General features: G+C 36.5%; 2 protein-coding genes across 6 annotated transcripts in view; one reads left to right on the forward strand and one right to left on the reverse strand.

Annotated features, from left to right (window-relative positions):
* ST7L (suppression of tumorigenicity 7 like) overlaps positions 1–18,309 on the reverse strand; it is an 80,370-nt gene extending 62,061 nt beyond the window's left edge. Inside the window, exons 1-5 of one of the 5 annotated variants that reach the window (XM_012778486.3) lie at positions 17,453–17,913; positions 15,634–15,716; positions 11,114–11,276; positions 5,651–5,705; positions 3,741–3,856 (exon numbers count right to left, since the gene is read on the reverse strand). In XM_012778486.3, coding sequence (XP_012633940.1) covers positions 3,741–3,856; positions 5,651–5,705; positions 11,114–11,276; positions 15,634–15,716; positions 17,453–17,657 — 622 coding nt within the window. In that variant the 5' untranslated portion in view covers positions 17,658–17,913. The other 4 variants (XM_020282353.2, XM_020282349.2, XM_012778476.3 and 1 more) reach the window with 4 other exon arrangements.
* Positions 18,310–18,339: 30 nt separating this feature from the next.
* Positions 18,340–20,326, forward strand: part of CAPZA1 (capping actin protein of muscle Z-line subunit alpha 1) — a 44,530-nt gene continuing 42,543 nt past the window's right edge. The window contains exon 1 of the mRNA XM_012778497.3: positions 18,340–18,393. Within this exon, the coding sequence (XP_012633951.1) occupies positions 18,355–18,393 (39 nt within the window). The 5' untranslated portion in view covers positions 18,340–18,354. The remainder of the gene's footprint in view (positions 18,394–20,326) is intronic.

Raw genomic sequence — 20,326 nt, forward strand, 5'->3', positions numbered from 1 at the left:
CTGTCTTTGAGTTCAGTCTTTAGCTGAGGTTATACATACATTCTAGACGTACATGTAACTTTGCAAGAAGCAAAATGGAGTGCATGGTTTTAAGAAAATCCATTTCTAAAGCCTCAACTTTATATGACTGTTTTCTATTAATACAACTGATCTACCTGAAGACTGTTTCTCCATTTGGTCTATGCATTATACTGGTTTCCCTTTCCTACTTAACCACAATCCTCACACCTCTACCTCCAAAGATATGTTCCCTTCTAACACAAAAGGAAGACTTACTTCTCACCTATCCTGAATCTTTCCAAGGCGCATTGCCCTATGGTGTAAAAATCCCAGGTGCCAAAGGGATTCAACGTTTGGGGGCAGCCATTTGTAATCAAGACACACTGTATTAGGGATTCCTGCCTTTTACTTACTTCATTTAACAATGAGGGTTGGCATTAGAAATAGAGTATTCTTGCTCCTGAATGCTCTGAATTCAAGTATATTATAGAGTGGGGAGGTGGTGGTAACAATTTTTATCAGTTCCATTAGCACCCCTCCCCACTTACTATAAAAGAATGAATTGCTCCTAAGGGAAGATCCTTTCATGGTAAGGCAAAGGCGGCATTAGTAAAGAATAATAAAGGCAATTATTTTGGCCAATGATAAGTCCTAGGCAAAGTTCCAAGATTTTTCTATCTTTGTATCTTGGAATCTGAATTCAGAAGACAGATGGTTATCAAGGGGATACATGTTAACATGTTTATTTGCTTTGAAAAATGAAGTCAGACTTCTCTGTCAGAAAAGTAAATCTGATTTGGTTGACAGATTGACAATGAAGACTCACCCAGTCAATTAGGTTATATGGAAGGTATTTTCCAAAATTTAAAGAACTAAATATGTAGCTCTAAGGATTTGACAAAAATACAATTAAAGTATAGAAAAACATTTGGAACCTCATGGTCAAATGAAATTTAAATTTAAAAAAATTACTAAAAATTTTTATTGTGGAAAAGTGTGCAAGTGTGATAGCATACTTTTCTACAACATAAAATAATTATAATAAAATTACACAAAAATTTTAATTATTTATATTAAAATAATTAAAATTATAATAATTATAATAAAATAAAAGTATAATAAAATTATTTTATTAATTATAATAAAATAATTATAATAAAATTTATTATAATTAAATAATTATAATAAAATTTATTATAATAAAATTATAGTAAAATAGATTATGCGTTCAAGAAGAAAAAGGACTTATATAAAATTACTAATGCTGAAGAACATTTGTTCATGAATTTTTCAGTGGATAGTGGCGGACATAAATCATTTGATCCCATGACATACACTGAAATATAGGGTATACTAGTTTTATTTTTAAATGTCTACATTTTGCAATATGTCAAAAATGACATTCTTTGTTATTATTTAACCTTATGACATCAACTTAAAAATGTGTGAAGGGACACATCCCTTTCCAAAATTCTTTTAGTAGATATTCAAACAAAAATGTTTTAAGATCACAGCTTTAGTGAATAGCCATGGTTGCTATTGGAAAAGCCTGCCGATGTTTGCAATTCTGTCTGTGAGAGAGAGGGAGGTGAGACCTAATTTCCAGAGTCACTTCAATCCTTAAAGTTGACATATAATACTGATTTTATACTGCTGTTATTTCCCCAACATCTACATTTTTGCTATTAATATAAATATTAAGCATATAAACATAAAACAATTCTTTTTTCTCCTCTATTTGAATTAAACCATTTTATGTAACCGTACCAAGATTTTGGGTTTCCTGGTACCACCCCTCCCTTAACACAATTAATCCAGCAAAGATGTATCACAATGAACTAATTACAATGGTGGAAACCTGCGTATTTTTCAGACCTTTATTGGTGATTTCTTCTACCTATTAGTGTGGTGGGTAGAAGTAGTGACAGCATAGTATTTAACAGTCAGACTTGAGTTTGAAACCCAACTTTATTGGTTATTAGCTGTGTGTCTCAAGGCATGTCCCTTGATTCCTCTTTGCCTCAGTTCCTTTATTTTTAAAATAGGGCTGATAATAGTATCATCTCATAAAGTGATTGGAAGATTAAACTAGTACATTTCTATAAATTGCTTAGAACAATGCCTGGCACATAGTTAAGTGCTATACAAGTTTTACCTATTATCAGTGAAATTAATTAAGATATCTGTGACACCTAAGCCTTTCATTCATTCATACTTTCATCAAAGAATATATATATATATATATTTTCTTGAGACAGGGTCTCACTTTGTTGCCCGGTCTAAAGTACAGTGGCATCATCATAGCTCACTGCAACCTCAAATTCCTGGGCTCAAATAAGCCTCCTGGTTCAGCCTTGCAAGTAGCTGGGACTACAGGCGCATGCTACCACACCCAGCTAAATTTTTTACTTTTTGTAAAGATAGGGTCTTGCTATTTTGCGCAGACCAGTCTCAAACTCCTGGCCTCAAGCGATCCTCCTGCCTCAGCCTCCCAGAGTGCTAGGATTACAGGCATGAAACACTACACCTGGCCAAAGAATAATATTTACAGTATACGAGGCAACATGTTATATGATAGGAATTCAAAGATGAAGAGAATATAGTCCCTGCTCTCTAAAGTTTCATATCCAATTAGGGATGGCAAACATGAAAGCAGAGTGATAACATTAATAAATGTTTATGGTTGAATAAATTAACTAAAATAATTTAATACAGATTTGGGCTAAGTACTGTAGAACCGTAGAAAAGAAAGCGTTTAATTCTGACAAGAGATCCCAAGGAAGGTTTCCTAAAGAGTGTGACTTTTAATTTGAATTTTTTTTTTTAAGAGATAGGGTCTTGGTCTAGTGCCCAGGATGGAGCGCAGTGGTGCAATCATAGCTTACTGTAGCCTTGAACTCCTGAGCTTAAGCAATCCTTCTGCTGAGGCTTGGACTCAAGCCTGAGTAGCTTGGACTACAGGCAGGCACCACTACACCTGGCTAATTTTTTTATTTTTTGTAGAGACACAGAGTCTTACTCTGTTTCCTAGGCTGGTCTCAAACTCAGGCCTCCCAAAGTGCTGGGATTATAGGCATGAGCCATCATACCCGGACTTAATTTGGATATTAAAGGATAAAAAGTAACTCATCAGATAGATACATACAGTAGGTGAGGGCATTCAAAGTAGAAGAAAAGCTGTGACAAAGATCCCTATTTTTAAGGTATACACTTAAGAGACTCAATTCTATGGATAAGAACTTACAGAGAACCAAACATAAAAATAAATATTAATATTTACATATACTGGGCAATATGCTAGATGAAAGGGATTTCTATGATCTTCTACCACTATATGCATCTCTAACTTATGACTAAAACAAAATAACTGCATTTTTCTCTACATGTCATTCCCCAATGTTTAAACACTGTCCTATTTTCATTTATATATAAACTGCAAGTGTTCATTTCCCAGACCAAAACAAGGTACACTATTTTCCTGCAAAAGCAGTTGCAGTATTTGATTTGAAAGGTTTTTCTAGTAATAAAGAAGTATGAAATATTTTAAATTCTTTATAAGAAGAAAAGGTGTATATCAACCTAGTTTACAATCACAATTCGTTTTAATTTAACCTGAGTTTCTTATCAATAATGCAAAGAACTCCAAGCCAAATAACTCTGTGCACTATAATAAATACCTCTATATAAAAATAAAAATTATCCTGATCACTGTTTAAACCATGAACAGATATAACACATACCTATATCTGAAGGACGTAAAAAGTCTGTGTCACAGGTGAAAAAGGTCTGATGGTCCTGAGCTGACAAGTTCATGTCATAGTATGTAAGTGGTTCTTTACCAGTCACCCAAGTGTATCTTTACCAAAACACAAAAAAATATTTAAGTTGGACATGAGAGGGCATGTCTACTACAATAGACACTATTTAACTTTCAAAAATATATTGCTACAAATTCTATTTTGGGATATTTTAAAATCTTATTATAATCAGTAAAACAAAGGAGATAACCTACACAAACTACTTAGAATATGATAATAAAACATCAAAAACCAAACAGGAAAACAATATTCAATAAACACTGCTTTGAAAATTGGATTTGAAGGAATAAAACAATTTGACTTAGATATATCTTATTAACTATGCTTAAATAAACTCTCAGAGAGTTATAATTAAGTATTAGAAGTCAACCTACAAAGAAACTAGAAGAAAACATAGGTGAATTTTTATTAGGTCAAGATGAGAAAAGACTTTCAAAGTATAAAAACAAAGAAAACCTTTTTCCAGATTTTACTAAAGTAAATATTTAAACTGTCATACCTCTCCAACCCCAAAATAAATTAACAGCAAGTTAACAAACTGGCTAATAAATACATTTTACAATGTCAAATCTCATTATTAATTAATAAATAGCAAATTAAAATAAGTTTTACTTTTTGCCTATCAAATTGGCAAAGATAATGTTATCAAGGGTTAAGTGGGACATGCCCACACATACTGCTGGTGTAAGCTTTCTAGAACCACACAATGGTTTATCAATACAACTTAGACTTTTACACTGAGACAAACTAATCAGTCAGAAGAAGCATAAGTATTCCTAATACTAAGAAATTACTCTTAAAGATCTTCATGAAGTGAACCCTGTATAATATAACAAGAAATAGCCTCAATAACTTTGATTAAACACACCAAGAGTTTCAAGGACCTGTTTCTTGCAGAATCTCTTAGTACAGGCTACATGGTATCTTTCATAAAAGCCTAGCTTTCAATTCCCAGGATATCACTATCTTATACTATTAAGTCCTTAAGCACAGAGGTTATTGCTTAATCATTTTTATCTCCATCATTTTGCATACTGCCCCTAAATAGCAGATACATAGTGTTTCTTGTTCAATGAATTAAATAACATGCCCCAGTTTACTTCCAGGTAAAACACAGCCCTCCTCAAAATAAAAGTGATTCTCACTGCAGGGTATTAAAAAGGGAAGGAAGATAGACAAATAAATAATACATACATACATAAATAAATTTGAAGTATCTTTGGTCATAATTTCAAAAGATGTTTTCTCATTTGGAGTAAAAACTGGATGAGAAATAGACACAGTAGTACAGACAGGAAATAGCAATATAAAATCAATATAAAAATATTGATTTTTCAATATTTTTGCTATTATTGCTATTTCCTATCCGTACTACTATGTCTGACATAGTAGTATGGATAGGAAATAGCAATATAAAATCAATATAAAAATACTTTATGCTATACAAATAAAGTTTACATTCACATTCAGACTGTTTTTTTAAATGAATCCTCAAATAAATTTTGAAACTGAGCACATATGCACAGAATATGCTGACACCTGTAATGTTTTCTTAATGTCACAAATTCTTTGTATTAATGAAAGGCTTTCTGCCATAAACCAGGGGCCTAATATAAACTTATGTATCACAAACATAGTTTGAAACAATGCTTTTTATGGTTATAAAAGTAAACACAGTCAAGATGCTACCAACAAAACCTTGAGCTAATCATTTTACCTTATTATATATCTCCAACTAGAAAAGCTGAGATATATTTATAAAAATAAATGTTCCCATAACACATTTACTCTAAGACCACTGCCATACTTATACTGAAAGCAAAATGTGCTACCTGCTATATTCTGCTCCTCTGAAAAGATTTAGAGGATTTCGCCATACTTTGCATTCTGAAAAACAAGGGGAAAAAAAGAAAAAAATGAGATAGTTTAATCAAATGCAGTTAAATCTTCATTTAACCAAAATGTATTATCTACGTATGCCAAGCACAGTGCTAGCCACAGATGTTATAAAGACAAATAAAGCATGCTCTTAAGAAACAGAATTATGATATTCAAACTATTTCATATCAAGGTAAAAAAAAAAAAAAGAAACAATTAAACCTAGTCATTCCCTTATTTCTATCTCCATAGCATTTGGCTCATAATTCAATTATAGCACTTACCATATTATATTGTGATTATCTGTTTGGTTTTTAGTTTCCCCTTTAAAATATGATCTCTTAAAACTTCATAAAACTTTTTATATTCCTGGAACCTAGCACAGCATCTGGAATTGGACTTGTTTAATTGAATTAAACATAGCATGAGAGTTAGTCATGTAAACAATGGGCTAAACTATGGTAAGTGCTATAGTAGAGATATGTTTTATTCCAAGAGAAAAAAGAAAGTGATTAATTTTGCTCTAGGGAAATCAGGGGAGGCTTTAGAAAGGAGGTGACATTTGAACTTACATTGAATCACTGTAAAAGATAAGTAGAAGGTTACCAAATGAAGAACATTCCAAGCAGAGGAAGTACCATAAAACCACACAGCATGGCTAGGCTAGAGTACAGGGTAAGGGGTAAAAGGGAGAGCTATTTGCTGACCTGTAAGTGAGGTCAGAAAATAGACTGGGGGAAACTGATGAAGGAGCTTATATGCCATATTAAGGAGTTTAGCTATTATCCTTAGTCATCAAAAGTTTATAAGGAGAAAAATAAATAACAGATCTTTGTTTAGATCAGTTCTGAAAAGTAATTCATGGACTTGCAAAGTAACAGCTCTTCATAATAAATTCTAAGACATTATTTGCCTTTTAAACTATGTTGACGTGAACTCAGTTGTATGACACTGAGAATGAGGGCTTCCTTAAATTTTGTGCCCCTGGCACACTTGTCTTACTTATCCTACAAAGTTTAACTGGTTGTGCAAAATCAATGGTGGGTAAAACTGCTAGTTCTTTAGCACTTTGGTTCCCAAGCCCCATGCTGCAGCCCAGTACTGGTCCATGGCCTGTTAGGAACAGGGCCGGGCTTTACCACCTGAGCTCCATCTCCTTCCCTCCCCTCCCGTGGAAAAACTCTTCCATGAAACCAGTTCCTGGTATCAAATAGGTTGGGGATTACTGCTTTTGCAAGAGTCAAGGCAGTGACATCAAATTGTATTAGGCATCATCAGTTTCTTCACTCCCACATCCTTGCAGTAAAAAGTCAAATTTATTTTAAACATTATACCAAGTATGATGGTTATCTCCAGTAAAAGCTAGTGTTTTGTAAGCTGAACTGGCCACTTTTGTCATAGAACACCACTTACACTTCAAAGAGTCACAGACAAACTTATGGTTATTTAGATGGGTACCTGGCAGACATTTTCTTAAAAATGAACAAAGTGAGTCTGTCAACTTCAAGGAAAAAAACGAACAATATTTGTTGCCAATGATAAAATCTGAGCTTAAAAGCTCAAAACATATGTATTAGAATTTTGAAAAACTTGTGCCTGCTATCATGAACCTAGTAATTTATAATACTTAAAGAGTTTTCTGTGAGATTGGTAATGATATTAATAAACATGATTTTTTGTATTATGTATTAAAATGTATCAATATTTAAGATATGTATAACTCAGTGAACAAGTATCTTCCAAATAACCAATGCATGATGCTATAAAATTATGCATAAGTAACACATCCATTCTAAATGCAAGATATACCAGTGGAGTTTAACTTAACAGAGCATGAAAAGTTCAGACACTGAACACTGCAACTAAACTTTCAGAAGTACCTCTTAGCAAGTTTGGGTATAGTATCAAAAAAGGATAAGCACAATTTTCTAAGAAGGTTATTAAAATGCTCCTCCCTTTTCCAACTACAAATCTGTGCAAGACAAGATTTTCTTTATATACTTCAATCAAAACAGCATATCACAACAAACAATGAGGAAACAGATCCGAGAATAAGCAGTCTTATATTAAGCTAGACATTAAACAGAGTTAAACAAATGTAAAACAATGCCAGTCTTCTGACTAAACTTTGTCTTGTTGTAGGAAATACAATTATTTTTTGTAATACATGTATTAGTTCAGGCTGCCATAACAAAATACCACAGACTCAGTGGCTGAAACAATAGAAATTTATTTTCTCACAGTTCTGAAGGCTGGAAGTCTGTGATCAGGGTACCAGCAAAGTTGAGTTCTGGTGAGGGCTCTCTTCCTGCCTGGCAGTTGGCTGCCTTCATGCTGTGTTCTCACATGGCACAGAGAGAAAGCTCTGGTGTCTCTTTCTCTTCTTCTTCTTCTTCTTTTCTTAACCTTGTCAACAACTTGATTTTATCTTCCTCTTCTTACAAGGGAATCCATTCTATCAGATTAGGTTTCCACACTTATTTAACGTTAATCACCTCCTTAAAGGCCCTATCTCCAATAGAGTCATATGGCAGATTAGAGATTCAAAATATGGATTTAGGGGTATAGCATTTAGTCTATAGCATTCTTCCACTGCCCCCCCCCCAAATTCATGTCCTTCATACAAAATACATTAATTTCATACCAATAGCTCCCAAGGTCTTAACTCATTCCGACATCAATTCTAAAATCCGAAGTCTTATCTAAATATTACCTGAATCAAATATGGGTGCAACTCAAGGTACTATTTATCCTTAGACTAAATTCCTCTCCAGATGTGAACCTGTGGAATCAGAAAGTTATGTGTTTCCAATATACTGTACAATGGTGGACAGGCATAAGATGGATATTACCATTCCAAAAAGGAGAAACCCAAAGGACAGAAGGGGTGATGGATCCCAAAGCAAGTCCAAAACCTAGCAAGGCAAATTCCATTAGATCTTAAAGCTTGAGAATAATTCTCTTTGGTTTGATACTCTGCCCTCCAGACCCACTGGAGTGGAACTGTAACCCTCATGGCTCTATGGCACAGCCCCGCCCCAGTGATATTATGAGTGTCCTGGCCCCTAAGGCACTGGGCAGAGTCATATGGCCCCAGAAACTGGTTCCCCTTTGAAACCAAGGAGGAAACATCCTTGCCTCCTGTGCCTGTGGTAGGAGTGGCAACCCTGGGTTTGGCATTCTCCCCCCCCCCCTTTTTTTTTAAGTCAATACACATTCACAGCTGAATAGATAGCTCTATAGTTGGGTCCTAGAGAATTCAAGAGGTCAAAAAGCCTTCCTTCATTCTGTCCTGCTTTCTCTGTCCCTTTTAGTTAAAATGGGCAGTGTTTGCTGGTATAAAACCAACTCTAATCCTGGCTTCTGATGAGAGAACTAATTATGTCCATGAGGTACACACATTAATTGGTTGTTAAGCCATACCCTTAGTGTTCTTGTCAGAATAAGTTTTCCTATTTTTTACAATATCAATAGGTTGAGAATTTTACAAATCTTCAAGTTCTGTTTCTTTTTTGCTTAATGATTCCTTTTTCAATTCATCTTTTTCCTTTTACATTTCCCTATGACCAGTCAGGATAAACCAAGTTGCTCCTTCAACACTTTGCTTAAAAATCTCCTCAGCTAAATATCCAATTTCATTGCTCTCAAGTTCTACCTTTCATAAAATGCTAGAACACAGTTTAGCTAAGTTCTTTTCCACTTTATACAAGGATAACCTTTCCTCTAGCTTCCAATAACATGTTCCTCATTTCCATCTCAGACCTCACCAGATTTGCCCTTAACAATCATATTTCTAACATGCAACTCAAATCTCCAGCCTCAACCCATGACCCAGTTCCAAAGTCACTTCCACATATTCAGGTATTTGTTACAGCAGCACCCCACTTATAAGTACCAAAATCTGTATTAGTAAGCTTAGGCTGCCATAACAAAATATCATATACTGAGTGGCTTAAACAACAGAAATGTATTTTTTAACAATCTGGAGGTTGGAAGTCCAAGATCAGAATATCAGAATGACTGGGCTCTAGTGAAGGTTCTCTACCTGGCTTGTAGACAGCAGCCTTTTTTCTGTGTCCTTGCATGGCTGGAGGGGGTGGAGAGATGAGACAGGGAGACAGGGAGGAGGTGGAGGGAGAAGGGAATGGGGAGGGAGAGGTAGAGGGGGAGAGAGATCTCTTCCTCTTCTTACAAAGCCATCAATCCTATCAGGTCAATCCCCATCCTTATGACCTCATTTTACCTTAATTACCTCCTAAAAATCCTGTCTCCAAATACAGTTACAGTGGAGGTTAGAATTTCAGCATATGAATTTTGGGGGTCACATTTCAGTCTACAGCAATATGTTAATGTGCAATGGGTTTATTGTTATTTTTAAAATATTTAAAAAATTTTGGCTTTAATTTCTAATATGATAAGTATTGATAGATATCATCTAGATTTAAACAAAGCTCTTTGAGGTCCTCAATAATTTTTAAATTACAAGGTGAAAAATACACTTGGATAGGCCGGGCGCTGTGGCTCACGCCTGTAATCCTAGCTCTTGGGAGGCCGAGGCGGGCGGATTGCTCAAGGTCAGGAGTTCAAAACCAGCCTGAGCAAGAGCGAGACCCCGTCTCTACTATAAATAGAAAGAAATTAATTGGCCAACTGATATATATATAAAAAATTAGCCGGGCATGGTGGCGCATGCCTGTAGTCCCAGCTACTCGGGAGGCTGAGGCAGAAAGGATCACTCAAGCCCAGGAGTTTGAGGTTGCTGTGAGCTAGGCTGAAGCCACGGCACTCACTCTAGCCTGGACAACAAAGCGAGACTCTGTCTCAAAAAAAAAAAAAAAAAAAAAAAAAAAAAAAAAAATACACTTGGAGATGGCAGGCTAAAAAAATATAAAGGGTCTTAGTCTCTGATGATCATTGCTCTCTATACCAGCCATGGACTACCTATATCTACACAAAAGACAAACTTTTCTCTGGGTCTTGGTCCATTTGGACTGCTATAACAAAATACCATAAACTGGGCATCTTATAAACAATGTAAACTTATTTCTCAGAATTCTAGAGGCTGGGAAGTCCAAAACAAAGGTACTGGCAGATTTGGTGTCAGGTAAGGTCCTGCTTTCTGGTTCATAGTGGTAACTTCTCATTGTGTTCTCTAATAGTGGAAGGGGCAAGCAGCTCTCTGGGGTGTCTTTTATAAGGCCACTAATCACATTCATGAGCGTCCTGCCCTCATAACCTAATGACTTTCCAAAGGCTCCACCTCCTATCACCATCACATTGTTGATTAAGTTGCAACATTTGAATTTGGGGGGAATGCAAACATTCGAACCATAGCACTGTTTTCAGTTTTGTATTTTCCACAGCCAATCTCAATCTTAACTATACATCTCTGAAAATGATGTTAGAAAAGTAATCACCTGACAAATTCTGCCTGCTGGTTTCACTTTCTCCATTGCTGGAAGAAGAACCTGGTTCTGAAATGCTGCTCTCTGTTCTTCCCATCAGTGGTCGCAAATGGCTTACAGATACTTGCTCAATAAAAGATGTGCCATGCTTATGGAAGTACCACCATTCAAATATCTATGACAAGCAGAAAACATCCTTCACTTATAATTGATCAGCAGGTGAATGAGCTCAAATTAAAACATTCTCTCAAAATGTCCCTGTTCAATTCAGCATTTTAAATACACTCTCCTTCAAAACAAAACACACAAACACAAGATTCATCAATAACACATGCTATGTTTAAAAGTGAAATACCTTTTTGTGTGCTTTGGGCAAGTCACTTCATCTCTAATATCTCAGAACTTCAGTGTCCTTGTCTATTAAACGTGGTTAACAAGAATGATAAAAAAGTGCTTTTTGAACCAAAAAGTATTACTCCAATATTTGGCAATATTATTAATACACAGATTAAGAGTCAAGATGATTCCCATACTAAATCATTTAAAAATCAGGATATTCACTTATTTGTGTTTCCATAGTTTATCCCTATTATTAAAAAAGGAACCATAGCAGAAAACTTGGTTCCTTAACAAAAAGAGAAAAAAAATATAAAAAAAAAAAAAAAAAAAAAAGGAACCAAAAGTTCTCTGCCAAATTAGCAGAAATTTTCATATGTAGACATTCCAACTTTCCAAACTTCCTTTGCCTGGCTCATGTGGGTTTCAGTTTAAATGACAGTTCCTTAGGGAACTTCTCTTGATTCCATAGAACAGAATAGACAACTGTGTTGTGCAATTCCATTGGATCTTATGTTTTCCTTTCAGAGTAATCTTTTCACCTGTAATAACTGCTACTCTTCCTCAAGTCCCCAAGCACACTCCCATTGAGGTACTCCCATTGAGGTACACTCCCATTGAGTAACATATGCAGCATAGCTTGCTTACTCATTTCCTTTAGGTCTTTACAAAAAAAGTCATTTCAGTGAGACCTTCCCTTGCTACCCCAGATACAATTTCAACCTTCTCCCCTGACACTTTATATGCCCTTCTCTATTTCATTGTTTTTCCTTAGCACTCATCACTATTAATAAGAACATTTGGGAGACTTATTTATCTTTTATTATCTATTCCCCTAATAAAATGTAAACTCCATGAGCACAGGGATTTTTTTCTGTTTTGTTTACTGCTGTAAACCCAGTACTTAGAAATAGTGTGTGGCACCCAGTAGGCCACACAATAAACAATTATCAAGTGAATGAATTATTGTCATTAATCACCTTCTAGACCAAATTCCATGAGGCCAGAATCTGCTTACCGTGGTATTCCCGACATCTAGAGCATTGTTCGACACATAAAAGGCTCTCTATAAATATTTCTTGAATGAAATTTGAGATTGTTCATTATGTTCATTTTAACAATTTTAGGTAGTTTTCTAATAATATTTCTTGACTATAAAATTAATATCTTCTTCCTCTTATTTATCGAACATTTCCCTCAAAAAGCCAACTGAGAGACTAGTTTCCTGCCAAATGTATTGGACAAATGTATTACTTTATTTATTTAAAGAACAAATAAACACATCCACAACTGCCTAAGAGATTGTAATTTTTTTAAATTGTTTTACTATGACCACAAACAGAGCATATTACAAAACAATCAGAGTTTTCAAACCTCTAGGAATGTTATTTTTTGTCTCAGTAAATAATAGAACAAATATGGTACACAGATGTCAAAAGTATGCAGTCATTTTTTACTACATTGTGGCCCACTGACTAAATGCTACAACATTTATAGGAAAGTGCTAGAAAATCAAGGTGCAGCATTCTTTTCTATCATGACACTATTGTTTTACGCTCAGTCTAAAATGGCTTTTCTTTCTGCTTATTCTTATTGAGTTAGCAAGAAATTAATCACCACCAAATGTGTCTGTCCATGGTTTGGTTTCTACCATATGTTTTCCTAAGAAGTGGATGAAACTTCTTTAAAACAACCAGAAGAAATTACACAAGCAGAAATTATTTATGTGACAGAAAAGATAAGATTTATATTGGATAAATCTTGGATAAAAACATTGGATAAATACTGTCAAGAACAGTAACCATGAGGGCAATAATAAATACGGCCCTTCACTATATAAAGTAGAGGTGGATTTTTTAAAGAATTAATATGAGGCCGGGCGTGGTGGCTCACGCCTGTAATCCTAGCACGCTGGGAGACCAAGGTGGGCAGATTGCTCAAGGTCAGGAGTTCGAAACCAGCCTGAGCAAGAGCAAGACCTGGTCTCTACTACAAATAGAAAGAAAACTAATTGGCCAACTAATATATATAGAAAAAATTAGCCGGGCATGGTGGCGCATGCCTGTAGTCCTAGCTATTCGGGAGGCTGAGGAAGAAGGATTGCTTGAGCCCAGGAGTTTGAGGTTGCTGTGAGCTAGGCTGATGCCACGGCACTCACTGTAGCCTGGGCAACAAAGCGAGACTCTGTCTCAAAAAAAAAAGAAAGGAATTAATATGAAGCTAGAGGCTTTTTCAACTTTTAAGCCAACTTTTTAACATAAATGAACAATGATAAGAATAATTGTTAATGCTTACCAGAAGCTCTCTAAGAACCGAACATTGTGCCAAGCCCTTTACGTGCATTATGGTATTTAATCCTCACAACAACTGACTTTAGAGATGAAGACACACATTCCAAATTTAAATAATGAGCTCTAGCTCACATCACTGGTAAGTTACTCACTTTTGCCTGACTTCAGAGCTTCTAACCATTACACTAGACTGCTTCACAAATATACCTCATTGTATATTTATATCTGAGTACATGTGTATACCAGTTGGATAAGTCTAGGCAGTAAAAGAAATTATAAAAACAACAACCTTTGCTAATAAAAATCCATCAGTATTGCAAGGGTAATGACAAAATTTAACTTTTAAAATGCTACGTGAATTTCCTAATTTTTATATATTTAAAACCCCTGTTTTAAAAAGAGTTATAAAAATATTTTAAAAGCTTTTAGAAATCATATTTCTTATAAATGAGGAAATTATGATTTAGACAGTTTATGCGACTTGCCTGAAGTCAGCTAGTAAGTGGCAGAGTCAAGATTCAAAATTCTCGTTTTAAAACCAATGTTTTTCCAATACATCAGCTGTTTAAAGATAGTTTATTTTCTTTATTTAGACTTTTTATGCTATTGACTAAATATGCTAAAATATGCTTAACTATGAGTAAGTTTTATAAATCAATAAATTGTGAAGCTTATACTAACATATAGCTTTTAATCTGGATTCCTCAATAGCTTATTTTTTTTCCAAGAGAAAAATCTCTTTCTTGTCCGGCATTTCATGTTAACAAAATGGTCAGTGTTAGGCCCTAGTTTTAAAAAGGTCCAATACAAATACTACTCTTCCTACTATAGCTGGAGAGCACCACCTAGAGATAAGAAAAAAGAACAGAAAAATCCATTGGCTGTGCATAGCACATAATTTAAGATTTTTATCTATAGCAGTATTTTTCCAAAGAGTACACTAGGAAACACTAGATCCCAGGGATGTTAATGGGGATTACAAAATTTTTAAAAACACATTTTTTAATAAAAATGATATCTTGTTCAAGGAAAAGTTGAATTAAAGTTTAGCACGTTTCTTTATTGTGGGACATCTCAGAATAGTAATGGCCAAAATTCATTAAATGCTCACTTTGAGCCAGCTACGATGTTATTAATACAAACTTTTACACATATTGTCTCATTTAGTCTTCATAATACTATAAAGTGGATATTATTATCCTTAGTTCACAGATGAGGAAACTAGGGCTAGGAAAAACTACAAGCTGAATACAAGATACAAATTTTAGTCTGCTCAATGTTGTCAATATTAAAATATTGAAAAATTTATATAAAACCTGTATATATAAGTTTTCTTTAAATCATTTGAAAAATTGGGAGATCTGGTAATACTAGTCACAAGTCTACAGGGCAATAATTAGTAGCCCCTTTCAGAAGGAGTATGCGCTGTCCAGATTACCCACAAAAAATTTTTTTTGTTTTATTTCAGCATAATATGGGGGTACAGATATTAAGGTTACATACATTGCTATTGCCTTTCCTCCCCCCTCGAGTCAGAGCTTCAAGCGTGCCCATAAGGAATTTAATTCTTAAATTCTGCCCATTTCATTCATCTTTGTTACCAACCTAGGCCCTGCAAGTATTTAACGTATACCTCATCCCCATCCCCTTCCCCACTACGGTATATAATAAGTCCTTAATATGCAAATAAATAATGCAAATCTCTACAAGTTGATAGGGAGAAGTAGTGTTCCCCAAACTTGTTGAATAGGTAATTCTCTTTTCAAATGCTGAAGACATTTTGGAAATGCCAATCTATATTATAATCTATATTGTAATTATAATTTATAATTATTGTAACCATATAACAGGGCAGATATTTAGATAAATAACAAAACATGAATGAAGGAAATGGAAACTACTTACAAATATTAGTCCTGATATCAAAGAAGATGTCCCTGTAAGTGCCACATAGAATTTGGGTGTCAATGAATTTAAAAATACTGCCACTGTCAAAAGAAAAAAAAAATCAAAGTTTAAAAAATACAAATTTAAAGTAAGTTACAAATATGCAGGTGTCTTTCTAAGTGGAGGGACATTTAAGTAGTATTAATATTTAGTGTGAAATTCATTTGATAAAGTTGTAATTTTTAAAAAACTACTTTAAATGAACATTTTACCATATCTTAAAAATGCATTCACACATGTAAAGGCAGGATTTTACACTGCTGGTTAAATAAGCAGCAAAGCAAAGCTGAAAATCAGCTTGCTTTTGAGAATAAAAGCATTTATAAATCATAACTCAGACAAGAATTTTTGCCACTCCATAAGGATAAGCAGCTCAACAAAGGAGACTGAATACTCCCTAATTATTTTGGTGAAATACAAACCAGTGTTTCAAATTAGAGGGAAAGAAACAGTGTAGTACTTGGGATGTCAGCTAGAGAGGCAAAATAGCTCAAAGAGAAAAACAACAAACTGAGAGCTCTTTGCACCTGACTTACTGAAATTCTGGATCAGATTCTCTACTTCAAACAAATGTTTTATAAATACTTTGAGTTTTAGAAAGAAATAAAAATCTATAATAGTCAACCATTCTCATCTAAATGTTGAATCTGGTTAACATGTAGAAAAATAAATATCAATGAATAACATTCCATTGCGCATACAAACCACGATTAAACACTTCATTCACCTGTTAGAGAGCCACCAAATTAGCTCTTCAGTCTGGCCTGTTTTAGTGTACTAGTTATATGTGAATTTACATCGTACCTATCTTCTAAAAAATCCAAAATATCTCAGAACATGATCTTACAGTCTTTCCTGTTATCTCATATTATAGGAAAGGGGACATTGCCTTCTTTTGCTACAGAAAAATAAACCATTGTACAGACAGCCAAAGTATTCAAGAAACAGTAATAAATACTTCCATCTTGTTCAGAGCTTGCTTCTCAGGGCTTGAGTGAAATATTATAATGACAAGGTAAGACGCCCTGGTTCCGTCCACTTTGTCCTGTCTACAACTAAATAATAGTATAGTATTTTCAGAATCCACGCGGTCATCACTTCTTATGCATCTTTGTATCTTCAGTCCAGACTACATAGAAAGTGCTCTATAAATGTCAAAAAGAACTAATGAACAAACCCACTGCTGTTTAGAGGCGGGTGGGGGGGGGTGTCTTTCTTTACTTACTGTACTGTTCTATTTTATTATTCAAGATAAAGCCTAAAGGAACACACAAATACCACAAAAACTATTTCTTAATAGAACTATTTTAAAACAATAGTCTACTAAGATCACGGCATTTTCTGTCTTTGAAATCCTTGAATTACAGATGTGCTCATCTTCGTGTTCTGAGTTCTCTTAAGGTGGGCAGCGGGAGTCTCAAAAGAATGATTTTCAAGGACTTTACCAATGGTGGGGGTGTATATAAATTCTGTATCTAAATCTGAGAATGGTCTCTTCTGTCAAGCTTACAGCTTGTCAGGTGGCTTTTTCTCCGGTAAACGAGGATCTGAGAGAGAGAGGGCGGATCTTAAGAGATCTAGGGAGGAGCCGGTAGCTGCAGCTCAAGTTTGATAATCAGCTGCGGGATTGCGGCCCAAGAGAAAAATAACTCACTTGGTCGCGTATCACAGACTTTTCCGAAGCCCTCGACGACTACCGAGAATCTCTGCCCTTTGGCCCTTGCCCCCGGCACCTGTCTGGCCCCTGGCCCGTCCCCGGGAGGTCTGGTCCTCTCACCCGCTGCCAAGTTCTCACACAGCCTCAGAGGGACCCTCAGAGCGTAAAGCAGCCCCAGCCCAGCCACGAACCACAACGAGGCCCCAGCCCCTGCCAGCCAGGCCCGCAGCCGCTCCTTCCAGCCTAGCGGCGGGCTCCTGCCAGGAGCAGGTGCAGAAAGAGATACAGCAGTTGCGGCTTCACCGAAGCCGCCGCGCTCCGCCATCTTGCAGCTCTCGCAGGCGCCAGGAGCTGGGAGGGAAGGGCAGGAAACCCGGAGTCGGGAATCCTGGGATAGTGGCGGATCTGAAGTTGGCCTCCGTGAAGGCTGAGAGTCCTGGGAAACGGGAACCGAGAAGATTGGAAGGTGGAGAAGCGAGTCCTAGGACTGGGGCTACCTATTCCTTCGGGGGGCGGGGAAGGACAGATTGCGGCGTCTGCTCTGAAGGAACTGGACTGAGATGTGACCCCGGAGTGAAGCGTTATTGCTTCCACTCACCCCATTCCTGGGACTGGAAAAGCCACCGATTGTTCCAGAGGCCGAGCAGCTCTTAGTGCTTTGGACTCGGCTGCCATGGAAATCACTGGTACCAGGAAAACTTATAGGAGTAGCAACTGCTATTGGGTCGGATGGAGCCCAGGCGCCAAGAACAGTCGAAACGAGCTGCCAGCGTCCAACAGATGAATGGGGAAATGATTGTAACTCAGTGAGAAAGAGATTAGACTTCAAGTCACTTAAGGAAAAGCCGACGTCCCAGGGCACTGGCGCTGGGAGTTGTCACCCCACGCGTAACTGACATGGCGCCCTCTTGATCTGCGTTTCCGGGCGGGTCCTTCCGACTGCCCCCGCGGTGATTCCATCACTCTGCTTCCTTCCCGGCCTGCCTCGCGCCTGCGGCCGGGCTGGGCCAGAGCAGCCCAAGATGGCCGACTTCGAGGATCGGGTGTCGGATGAGGAGAAGGTAAGGGGTCCGCCTCTCTCTGTTACCTCCTCCCCCGATAGGGAACTGGGGCCCGACCCGGCTGCGGTAGGAAGCCAGGCAGTGTCCCCAGGAAAAAGAAGCTTCTTGGCCTGTGCTGACATATTGTCTCTGCAGTCGGGACGCTTCGCTCTTAAGGGGCTTTCCTCTGCCTCACGGTGGCCCCAGTTTCCCATTCCTCAACTCTCTTCTTTTCCTTCTGGGCCCGAGGCACAGCCCAGTGGCCTTCCTGCAAGAGAAAAGACTTTTCCCTTATTGAATGGTAACTGTGGACTCCTTTTTGTAATTATGAGAGAGGGCGTTGATTATGTCGCGGCGTATCTAAAAGCGGTTATTTTGCCGCCTTTAGCTGTTGGGGCTCACCCATCCCCCCATTTTTAAGTGTGATTGGGGTTAGTTTAGGGCGAGTCACTTCCTGGTCAGGGTGGCCTCTTAACTTCCCTTTTGCTCCTCCTTCCTCAGGAAGTGATTTTGCTGTCACGACTCCTCGACAGGGAGAAAGGTCCCTAAGTGCTGTCCACCTCACTGCACATCCACTTCTTTTCTCACGTACTGTTTATTGCCTCTTCTCTATAATTAATGTGTAAGCCTCAGGGCATTTGCTTCAGAGTTTGGACACCAGCCTTTTCCCCATAGACACTCCGTTGATTGATTGTGTGTACATATACCGCGACCCCCACCCCCGTCCGGACCCCGACCCCGGTCTTACATCCTCTTAACTGTAATTTTTGAAAACTACTTTTCGGTTTCTTGTTATCAAATCAGTAATAGCCAATGGATTTTCTTAATCTCCAGAAGGTTTTATATAACACATAAATCTCATGTTAACACATTCAAGTCTGAACAAAGCATCCTGCCTTCTTTGATACTCCGCTGTGGAGTCTTTGATTATAGCTGGATTTGTCAGTGTACAGTTTGTGTATTTATTTCTTGAAAAGTGTCTTAAATACAAAAGCATAATCTCAGGTGTAGTAACTTTTTTTTTCCTGACAATTGCACACCTTTCGTAACAGGCTTTTCAGTAAATACGTGATTTTAGGGGGCCGGTAGAAATTAGAATGACCTCTCTAGGTAACTTATTATAGGACAAGAATTATGTCTTTTGTTTCCCGTGGTGCCTATTGCAAAATGTGCACCCTTGAGTGTTCTGTAAACCTGTCTTGGCTCTTTTTTAAATAAGAGATTGGGATGGGGGAGGGGACTGTATGATCCAAGAGTCTGATGTACACAATAATTTGATATACTTACATATGGCATGCCATTTTGAAATGGTGAATTGCTCTACTTACCAGTCATTGAACAACACTTCAGCATTAGTTTTTCTCTTATTTATAAACTGATTGTCATAAATGTTTAAGAGTTTGGAAAAAAAGACCTGTGAGCTTATGCTAGAAAGAAAACTATAATAAAATGTTTGTTCTGAGGTAAACAGTTATGATTCAAATAAGATTAAAATACAGTGAAAATACTAGGCTAATATTTGTTAGCCCAACTGATAATTCTTCTATCTTAAGCAAAAAAAAAAAAAAAAAAATTCTTCTATTTTAACTAAATTTCACAAAGAATTTAGATAATAAACTTTTGAAGTTTGTTGTTCCCAAGTCATACACAATTACCAGGGTTGTTGGATTTTTGTCTTTGACATTAGGTTAGAATACCTTTTTAGTTAAACTTGGGAAAATATGTGTGAATTTCAAAGTGCCAATTAAGATAGCTTTAGATATTACAGTGTTTTAATTAATAACATCAATAGTCTTGGTTTTATAACAAGATCTGTGACCAGTTTCTTCTTATCTTCTAGCATATTATTTTTGTTGCCAAATATATTTTAATATTGCTTTTTATCTTTGTTACATTTTTTAAAGCAGTAAACCATGAGGTGAATTTGGTGATGATGGTCTATGATTTCCTTGCA

The sequence above is a fragment of the Microcebus murinus genome, chromosome 2 (genome assembly GCF_040939455.1).
Source record: "Microcebus murinus isolate Inina chromosome 2, M.murinus_Inina_mat1.0, whole genome shotgun sequence".
In the NCBI taxonomy this organism is placed as follows: domain Eukaryota; kingdom Metazoa; phylum Chordata; class Mammalia; order Primates; family Cheirogaleidae; genus Microcebus; species Microcebus murinus.